The sequence below is a fragment of the Pezoporus flaviventris genome, unplaced genomic scaffold (assembly GCF_033815535.1).
Source record: "Pezoporus flaviventris isolate CSIRO_AGI_PZ_B2104156 unplaced genomic scaffold, CSIRO_AGI_Pfla_v1 ptg000013l, whole genome shotgun sequence".
In the NCBI taxonomy this organism is placed as follows: domain Eukaryota; kingdom Metazoa; phylum Chordata; class Aves; order Psittaciformes; family Psittacidae; genus Pezoporus; species Pezoporus flaviventris.
The window spans coordinates 19,993,736-20,004,185 of NW_026892561.1; the positions used below are offsets into that span (position 1 = coordinate 19,993,736).

Sequence of the window (10,450 nt, forward strand, 5' to 3'; positions counted from 1 at the left end):
GCCATCAGGCCGAGCCATCTATCCCTGGCTGTAGGATATCCCAAGCAAGTTACCATGTCAGCTTCACCCTGAGTTGCTGCCAGTACCAGCTACCCAAAACCAAAGAGCTCATTTAGCAGGGCACTTAGCAGCCCCACCTGAGATGCTGCCCTAACTCCCAGTGCCTCCCTGGCCCTGTTTCCTGGTCCCATACCTTGATCCAAAAAAAAAAGAAAACCCAACAGCTGACCTCCTAGATGGAACTCCATGTGCATTGGGCACACGGTTCACACCCATAGTGGGCCACAGCATGGACGCAGCTCTACCCCTTTGTCCCCTCTCTAAGGGGAGGTGTTGCTGTCACACCAAATTGAGCAGCAGCACAGATTCTTTCCTAAATGCAGCTCTCACTGTGCATGCAGACTTTCAGCTAGTGATGGGTGGCCTTGGGTAACCCCTCTTCCCTTGGGGTTGCTGGATCAAAAAAGCACCAGTTTTTCTACTTCCCCTCCTCCATCCCCCTTTTTTTTTATATTAAACTGAAGAACGCCTTTATTGAATACACAGACATCCCTTCATGTACAAAACAAAAGGCGATGCACACACTGAAAAGAAAAGGCATTTGAAAACCAGCTGCATAGCCATGCTGAAAGGTGGCCCTGGGATTTCACTGCTGCTTGCTCAGGGTGGTGGCAGGTACCTCTGCCTTCCCCTTGCAAGGGATGCTCAGCCACATCCTGCTTCAGGCTTGCCCATGGCAGCCACAAGTCCCTGGCTGGGCACTTCAGGAACAAGCAGCAAGGGCCTCTGCATTACATTCAGCTCTGGTTTAAAGGGGAAACATTTCAAAGGGCTCTGCATTATTTTTTCTTCTCTGCAAGCAATTAATTACAAGTTTAAAAGGAAGTTCCAGCCTCCTTCCCCGCCCAGAAGTTTAGAGGCAATAAATACAAAGCAGCTCAGTGCAGGAATAAAATTCTACATCCTGTTTTGTCTGAAATTAAGGCGGTTGTTGTCTCTGGCTTGGGTTTTTTTGTTTCTTTTTTGGAGTGAAGTGTACCATATGCATCCAGTATTCTTGCCTGGATAATGAGCTGTCAGGATATTTATGGATAAATGGCTAAACCTGCATCACATAGATGATTCAGGCTGAGAAAAGGGAGCTCTGTTTATTTGTGTTGCAGTTTAACCTTTACTTACAGCTACCCAAAGAAAAAGGCCTTGGTGAAGATGAAGGTTGGGACAGGGAGCAGTTTTAAGAAGCTGCTTTCACTTCTTCCTCCACTTGCCCTTTGCTAGTAATGCCTGTGGGCAGCAGATAGCTGAGACCTGCACCCAGAGATCCCTTGCTTATGTCCCCTGTGAGCAAAAGCAGGTCTGTAATGCTCACTGATGGCTCTAGGCAGGGAATAGGAAGAGGATGAATGGGATTTTAGTCACCAAGCCCTCAGTGGCAGCCTGTGATTTCTCAGATGGGGACAGTGGCAGCATCTTCTGCCAGGTAGGGAAATAAGGCAGTGCAGGGAGAGGTTGGTTTCCTGAGGCTGGAAACCTGCTCAACAGCAGTGATGGAGTTGGAAGAGGCTCTTCTGTCTCTTGGAGCACCATCCCTACCTCCAGGGTGCAGGCCAGGCCTCCCCACCATCCTGCTTGTCTACCTCCAAAAAAAACCCCACCATATGTCTATCTATATATGTATATATATTTAACTCCCTTTCTAGCGAGCAGAAACTGGAAGATGCAGCAGGCTGGACAAAAATCCAGCCATAAAACATTGGCTAAATGAAGACATGTAGCTAAAGCCCAAACCACCTCCCAGAGCACTATCTTTCATTTAGTTAATCTCAAATAAGAGTTTTTCAGAAAGGCTTCCACACAAATTAATACACCTATTTTCATCACATTTCCCATGTGCATGTTCAAAAGAGAAACCACCAGCTAATTAGCACCAGTTCAGCTATGCTTTCGTGAGATTCAAAACAATAAATACACAGCAGTCAGGCTGTTTCTGTGGGGGCCAGAGAGTTTAAACCCCTTCTTTTTAATAGGATCTGAGCACTTGTGAAGTCCCCTTCCCATTCCTCCCGAGAGGTGCTTTGGCTCTCTAAGTGCTGCCAGACGGAGAGCTAAGGAATTTGTGGTCATGGGGGACAAGTGGTGCAAGCCTTCCAGGACACCTTTAGAGTTCAGACTCTACCCCTTAGATTTTTATTATATGGAAGTGGTGGCTCTTCTTATACAATGCCTTGGTTTCCCCTCCTGTGCACATGGGAATTTCATCATTCCTTCAAGAGACTGTGGGGCTTGAATCCTGAAGGCTGGCAGACACTGCTCCACTGAGCAAGAGTGATTAATGTTAGAGCCTGATACTGCCCCTACCATATCTTCATCTGTACAATACATAGTTTAGTGAACCCCATGTTGAATGAGAACTGTAAACTCATGGCACAAAGCCCCCTGCCCTACTCCAGACCCCTGGGAGCTTTGCTTCGCCCCAGGAGAGGAAGAAAGCCATGAGCAGCAGCAGCTCCCTGCCCCTGGAGGAGGGCTTTGCTGGGAGCCCTGCCACTTAGCAGCACCTCTCCCTCCCTGAGGGAAGAGGAAAAACCTTACGTCAGGCTGCAGAAATGCTCCTTGGCCCTACCCAAACCCTTGGAGCAATTCCCAGGTGAGGCACCGCAGAGGCGGCAGCTCTTCCATCTCAAGCCAACCCCCGTCATCCCCCACCATCGCAGTTGGTGCAAGGCTGCTGGCCAGGGTCCACCCACCTGACCACCACCTGAAGTCCCACTGACCATAGTCCCCATCAAAAACCCAGGCAGTTTAACCACAGCCCCCATCCAAACCTGCTGGCAGTGCCCTGGGTGCTGGGGTAGCAGGAACAGCCCTCAGCATGGTGCCTCTACACTGCCGGGGCACAGGGCAGTGCCCTGCCCGCATCAGCTCAGCTGCCTATCCCAGACCATGGACTATGAGAAATGGTCTCTCCAAACCAGACACCCCATCCCAGGTTGGATCAGGGGTAAGCAGAGACTCATGATGTATTGAGTCAGAGCTCCAACAGCAGCAGTACCACTCTCTGCAGCGTTCCTTTGTCTGGACCTGGCATGTCCCTTTCTAGACAGGAAAGCTCATCCTGCAGACAGTATTTCATTTGCTAAGAAATAAGCCCCACAAAAGGCTGAGCTCCGTGCTTTGGCTGCCAAGCAAGGGTTGAGATGTATGTCGGGGGAGTGGGGGGGCGAGGCGAGGCAGGATTTGTGCTTGGCCAGCTACTAAGGCAAGTAGGGATGTCCAAAGCCCTCCTCACCCATCCCCACCATAGAGAATGAATCCCTGGAGAGGTTGGGAGGTGGTGTTTCTCATATGGGGACATGCAAACAGATGTGCCCAGCAACATGGCCCAGCCCTTGTAACCCCAGACCCCTCCAAGGCAGCAGACCTCTTACCCTGCCCGACTGTGCTGGCAGCTCCATGGAGAGAATTGCTGAGGGAGTGGGCACCCAATCCATGTGATTTCCTGTCTCTGCAGGCACCATCCCCAAGAGCTTGTGGAGCCCACTAGCTGGTTACAGGAGCTGAACATATCCCAAGGGATCTTCAAGCAGAGGGAGCAGCACAGGCAGCCTGCCCGGGAGCCAACATGGAGCAGAAGATCAGCTCCTTCTTTAATTCCATCTTGGAGCTCATCCGTACCAAGCATGAGGAAGGGATCTTCAACACTGTCTGCCTGGCTGTGCTGTTGGGTCTGCCATTTGTCGTCCTCATTGCATTCATTTTCATCTGCTGCCACTACTGCTTCTGTAGCCGGCGGAGAGAAAGCAGGAAAAAAGGTGGCCCCAGCAGCAATGGGCAGCTGAATGCTGAGAGGAACAAGAAGAAAAAGAAAAAGAAGAGGGATGAAGAGGACCTGTGGATCTCTGCTCAGCCCAAGATGCTCTTGCTGGACAAAAGACCTTCCTTGCCCATCTAGTGGACAGAAGGGCGTAGAGGCCCTCTCCTCTGAGATGCCACCAGTCCTTTCAGCTCTGCACTGCAAGGGGCAAGGAGATGCCAAAGCTGCTGCCACTTTATGTTGACTTTCAAAAGAGGCTGAGCTCAGCAGCCAGCCAGCATGTTGAAGAGCCAGCAGAGAGCAAGGCAGTCAGGCACAGGTATATGCAAGCCCCTTCTCCCCCACCATGACAGTGTGCCTGAGAGCAGAACCCCCAAACAACAGGCATGCATATAATCAAGTGCTCTGCTGAGCACAAGGGTGACCTGCCACCAGACTGTATGTACCTCCCACCATAAGCACAGCACACATGCACTGGGCTGGCATGCAGTGAGCTGGGTGTGAGGCTCTCTCTCTGCACTTGTATGCAAGCACATGCACTGTGGCACTGACAAGGGTGCATAGGACCACATGCACAAAAAGACCGAGCTGCCTGCACACCCCCCCTGCACAAATACAGACAGCCACATGGGAAGCAAGCACAAGCATGGTGCATTTGCTTGCCCTGCCACAGAGATAGCACAACTTGACTGTCTAGATTTCATCCAAACCCAGCTTACACTGGAGACGCAAAGAAAGCCAAGTGCAGAGTTACCCAACAGCTCAACAATGTGCCATCTCCCTGGCCACCAAAACAAAGGCAGCTGCGAACATCTGAAGATGCCTTCAGCCCAGCCTTAGAGACCTCAAGACACCATCTTAACAGAGCAAAGCAGAAGGATGCATTGCCACCTAAGCTAGAGGCAGGAAGGAGAGAGGAGGCTTCAAGACTGACCTTTTTGCACCAGCACTTAAAAAACAAAACTAAAAAAAATCTTCCTTGAAAGACTGTTTTATACAGATTTGCCTTTAAAGAGCCCACCATGCTACTGCAAGAGTGGAAACACAAACCGAGGCTGTGTAAAGACTTAGCTATGGGCATTAGGGTTATTTATTGAATGACTACTAAAGAAGAGCAGGACCAAAGGCCCCTATGTTATGGGGCTAGGCACACCAAAGTGGTATTGAAGCAGCAGACACGCTTTCCCAGCACACTTGGCTGTCCCCTCTCTCTGCAAGCCTTTGTGCCACACATTAGACACGCAGAGGGCTTCGGTACAGCTGTCAAGCCAGCCAGCTCTGGGGTTTGCTGTAGAAGTAAAGTTCATGCCCACGGTCATTCCTTATCCAGAGATGCATTGTACAGCTGGACCCTGCACCCCTCTCCACCTTTATCTCCCTTGGACACACGATGCCTTGGCCAGGCACAGCACGCAGCTCTCACACTTACTCTGGTTTTCATCCTCTGCTCCCCCTAAGCCTGAGTGCCCAGCCTACTGCTGAGGAGTTGGGGGTCTCCTCTGCTCCCTGCTCTCTGATCCACCAGGCTTTGTCTCCATGAACTTGCTTTACCAGCAAGAGATGTGTGCATGTGATGAGAAGCCCCATCACATCTGGGTTTTGCCCTGCATCTGTACACTGGATATTTTTCTCCCATTTTCTTCCAGCTCTTAAGCTGCTGGAGCAGACCAGAGCTGACACCCAGAACCAGACATCAAGGGGCCAAGCAGCCAAACCAAAGTAGGCAAGCCTGGATGGAGCTGCCAGACACAACCACTTCCAGCCCAGGCAAGGGCAATGCCAACTTCCCCCAGCTCCCAGGGCCCACCCTGGCAGGGAGCAGAGCCACCAGTTAGAAGCATCTGCTTGTGCCACCCAGTCCCAGCGCAGCCTGTTTTGTCTGATGTGGATGGGGTGGTGATACTAACACCACGTCATGGGGTTTGGCTGTGTGTGGCTGTGCTGGGAACAGCTGGGAGGCCAGGCTTCTCCTTGCATAGCTGTTGAAATTGACCCCATATGTACCTTCTTTTCTAGCTTGCTATGTTACCATCAAAATAAGTGTCTTCCTTCTCTTCCAAAACAGGAAGTATCATATAATGCTATACAAAAATAGGACTTGCCACACCTAAGCCTAGGGAGAAACAGGCAGGAGTAGCTCTGGTCTCTGTCTCAAACCCCCAGTCCAATCAGGACCCTGGGGAACCAGCGCTACACTTGTATTATTCCTTCCCTGCTTTTCCCCATTCAGGTACTTTTCCCAGCCCTCCTGCCTCCATGCTCACCGGGTGAGCAAAGCAGCCTCCTCCCATGGGCAGGAAAGCACTCATGCAGATGCTCCTGTTGCAATCCAGAGACACCAGAAGCCCCTGATTAAAGGGAAACACCATGGGAGGCCAGAAGCTTACCTAAACAAGCAGGGGCACGAAGGTAGCAAGTGCTGGCAGAGCATTGCCTACCTGGTATAGAGCTGCTGGGCTTTGCACAGCTCCCTGCCAGAAGGTCCTTCTCTGGAAGTCACAGTGAGCAGTGTTTCAGGTGAGGGCAGCCAGTTTCCACAAGAACCAGAGAACTGTCAAGGAAAATGTCTGATCACACACACAACATACCTGATCCAGGTTTTGGGGAGTTCAGAGCCAGGCCTAAATGTCAAGATTTCTCCAAAATCATCATTCAGACTGAGCAGTAAGGGATCAGGATACAACCGGGCCCTCATCCACCAGACCAGTGGATGGTCCCAGCCTCTGCACCCCATAAAGCAGGGGGGGCTGACTTGCTTGGAAGCTGCTGTTGTAGCCAAACCATGCACTCAGTCAGCTGCCTCTTGAGGCAAAAGCAAAAGAGCAACGACAGCCGCAGGAAATGCATGGTACAGAAACCCCACTGCATGGGTCCCCACTCTCCAGCCACCTCCACACTGCCCCCCATAACTGCATTTCAGTATCAACCTTCTATTTTCCTAAAGAGTCCATACAACAGAGGGAAAAAAAAAAAATATTTTTCTGCAGCTGTTTTTTTAAACTAAAAATAAATGACTCTCAAACTGCAAACAAATGCCTTGTCTCTGGCTCTCAGTCGTGTTTGTTTTCCTGGGGAAATCTTTTTTTGTATAGTATCCTGGCCCTAGATGAGACACTGTGAGGGCTCAGTGGGCAGCTGTACAGTCTCTGCCTGCAGCCAGCTGTGCAGCTCAGAGATGTTTTCTTAAAGAAACAGCTTAATCAAGGTTAATGGCCTTGCCTTGTTAGTGAACACAGCCAAGCCGCTCTACCCAAGGGCAAAAGGTAGCGGGAAGTATTTGTGCACGGCAGGAGGTGGGCTACAGAGAGGTTTTTTTCCTTGTAGAGGGTCAGCAACGTAAACCCCAGTCAGTTTTGATCAGGTAAGTATTTCATAGCATCACAGTCATCTGCATTGGGCAAGTCACAGGACCAGGCACACACCTCTGCTGGGTAGAGCCTTTCCTTCTCATGCTTCTCAGCTGGATGATGCACCAAGATGCACATTGCCCACAAAGCTGAGGCCCTGGTAGTTTATGTGCAGGACTGCAGCAACAAGCAGCTAGAAAGGTTAGAGACACACTTGGCGGGGGGAGAAATGATCAGTGCGCACCTTACTTCTCTCAGGATGGCAGCCTTGCACACCATATTCAGGGTCAGGTGCTCTTGGGTAGCATGGGCTGCAGAGGGAAGGGGAGGTTCCTGGGTTAGAAACAGGCAGGGGTGAAGCTGAGCATGTTGGAGCAGTCCAGAGATGACTGTGATGCAGAAACTGCTCACACAATCCCATTAAACACCACTTAGATGGGAGAATTTTACTATTACTCTGTTTATTCAGTCAACAAGGCACTGTGCCTTGAGCAGCAAACAGAAGTAACACCGCTGCTTTCCAAGCAACTAACCAGTGAAATAAGACACATCTCTCCAAATCACACCATTCAGAGTGCAGAATCTTTGGGAGGAGGCACGCCTTCTCCCTGCTCCTGGATAAATGCAGGGACTGTGGGGAGGTGGGTGAAGAATTTGCCACCTCTCTCCCCATAGCAGCACAGGCTGTATTGCACCCCAGATGTTTCACAATAGATGTATCCTGGCTGGTGGGACCCAGCAACAGGAGAGTCCCCATCAACACTGATGCCAAGGAAGAAAGGATTCTGCCTCTAGGCTTGTTGCAAACCTAAGTGATCTTAGGGCAAGGCAAAGGTTTCAAGAACCTGAAGCATCACTGTTACAGGATTGGGTTTTGCAGCAAAACAAGGGTAAAAGAGAATGTGATTTTTTTTTTTTTTTTACAGGACTATCCCAACCAGGCTGAGCCTTGAAACCAGAACAGCCAGTTCCTTAAGGCAAACAAACCCCATTACCTGAGGAGTCCCAGCTTCCAAAGCTGTAGGACAGGCTCTGGTTAACCCCTAAAAGGTCTTTCCACAGAGAACAGCGGGTTGCAGAGAAGTTTCTCCTGCACTAGCATGAAGAAATTATGCCATCCTGTGGCTGTTCGAAATACTGACTTCTCGCAGTGGTCTTCCAGCAACCGCGAGCTTGACTGCCCTGCCTGGTGCAGGAGGGACTCACAATTAGGACAGACAAGTAAACCCTTCTCAGAAACTGCAAATGGTCTCATTTACCTTAATCACTGAAATATAAAGCTAGTGCCACTTAAGAGAATATTCCCTGCTCCTAGCTAAGATTCAGCTTCAGACAGGGAATGTGCAGAAGAAATTGCTGCTGGGAACAGTCATGCCTGCTGTTTTTCAGAGCATGCACTTTTAGAGTGACTGTGTGTAAGGCTGGTCCTCCAGCCTGCCTTGGTCAGCTTCCTGATGTCTACACCATGCCCTTTAACTGAATAACAGAGTGAAACCTGTCTTCACCTCCAGACAAGCAGGCAACAGGGAGAGAAATCACTTCACCGCAGTAAAGAGCCCTTATCATTTGCCTGTGTCCTTCTCTCATTCTCTTAGCACAGAGCCTGCAAAACACTTCAAGTGCACTTTTCATCTCCTCTCCTCTCCTCTCCTCCATTAGTCTCCTCCTTCCCTCAGCCCAGGGCTTAGATAGCCTGACACAGCTCAGATGGGTCTCTGCTTGTCCACCCACACCAGAGCCACAGCCCTGAAAGTACAATGAAGAATTTAGTACTCACCTTTGAGAGACAGCTCTTTAGCTAGCTCTGCTCAACCATGTCCTAGCAACCACAGATCAGTTAATTGCTTAGCAGTATTAAGTCACAAAGAGATCACATAGTCCCCATCCCTGGTTTGGAACAGAACTCCAAAGAATTATCATAGCTCCAGTCTGGGTCTGAGCGTTGCTCCGTCTCCATAACGGAGGTTTAGTTCAAATGGGCAGAAAAATAGTTCTGCCACCCAATGCAAAGACGGAAATATTTTAAGAGCTGCTTTATTTACAGTTTTATTAATTCCCCAAAGTCCAGAAAGGATTCTTTAAAATGTATTACTCATCTTAGCATGAGGATAGAAAAGGCCATTAAGACAATCATGTTCCAATCTACTTAGATAACGAAACCATTGAGCAAGCATCATTTTGTGAGCTCATACTTCTTCCCTGGCTGCAGCTGGTGGTCCAGAATTTTAATATCTGCTCACAGAAAGAAAATAAAACTCACCTTTTATGGCTGTGAGATCAAAAAGGAGCCAAATGTGAAGCCATGCACTGGGGCCTAAGGGAGAACATGCAGGACTGGTTTAACTCAAGAGATGCTCTATTCAGAGGCAGATGACAGGCATTATAATTTCAGCATCACTAGCTACCATGCTGCTAATGGAAAAGAAGATGACAGCAGATAGGACAGTGACACAGAATTTTGTTCAGGGCCTGCAAGTGGCCTCTTAGGAAAGCAGTATGCAGAGGCAGATTTGGGATGGAGAGCAGAGCTTGGAGGAGTATAGCTCTTACAGTCACTCTGTTCTGGGCCTTATCCAGGAGTGTGAGCATTAATTTACTGCATGTCTCCTTAGGCTTTTCCTTGGGCTGGGGGACAAGAAATGACAAGCAAAATAGAGAGCAGGATTTCAATCTGGACAGGTGTAATATTGGAGGTTGAGAAACTCAGATTACAGATTGCACCTGGGTTAATGAGCTTTGCCAACAGAGTGGCATTTCCCAAAAACCAGCTCTGACTGCAAGAAGAGTAGAAAATGTACTCCGGATAGAATAATAGAATAGAAATACAGAGTAGTTAGGGTTGGAAAGGACCTTAAGACCATGGGCAGGGACACCTCACACTAAACCATATCACCCAAGGCTCTGTCCAACCTGGCCTTGAACACAGCCAGGGATGGAGCATTCACAACCTTCCTGGGCAACCCATTCCAGTACCTCACCACCCTCACAGTAAAGAACTTCTTCCTTATATCCAATCTAAACTTCCCCTGTTTAAGTTTTAACTTGTTACCCCTTGTTCTGTCACTACAGTCCCTAATGGAGAGTCCCTCCCCAGCATCCCTACAGGCCCCCTTCAGATACTGGAAGGCTGCTATGAGGTCTCCACGCAGCCTTCTCTTCTCCAGGCTGAACAGACCCAACTTCCTCAGCCTGTGTCCTGGGTTCAGCAGTAGCAGTCATGTTTCTCCTCCTTGGTAGCTGGTGCAGTGCAGTGTTTTGACTTTCAGCTTGGGAACAGAGCTGATAGCGA

General features: G+C 49.5%; 1 protein-coding gene across 1 annotated transcript; it reads left to right on the top strand.

The window, feature by feature from the left end:
- The first annotated feature begins 3,511 nt into the window (after window positions 1-3,511).
- KIAA0040 (KIAA0040 ortholog) lies at window positions 3,512-4,703 on the top strand. The gene has a single exon (XM_061452050.1). It carries the CDS (start codon window positions 3,623-3,625, stop codon window positions 3,950-3,952), a length of 330 nt encoding a protein of 109 aa, XP_061308034.1. The 5' UTR covers window positions 3,512-3,622; the 3' UTR covers window positions 3,953-4,703.
- The last annotated feature ends 5,747 nt before the right edge of the window (window positions 4,704-10,450 follow it).

Coding starts and splice junctions, on each gene's coding strand:
- KIAA0040 (XM_061452050.1), top strand. CDS start 3,623: ATGGAGCAGAAGATCAGCTCCTTCTTTAATTCCATCTTGGAGCTCATC.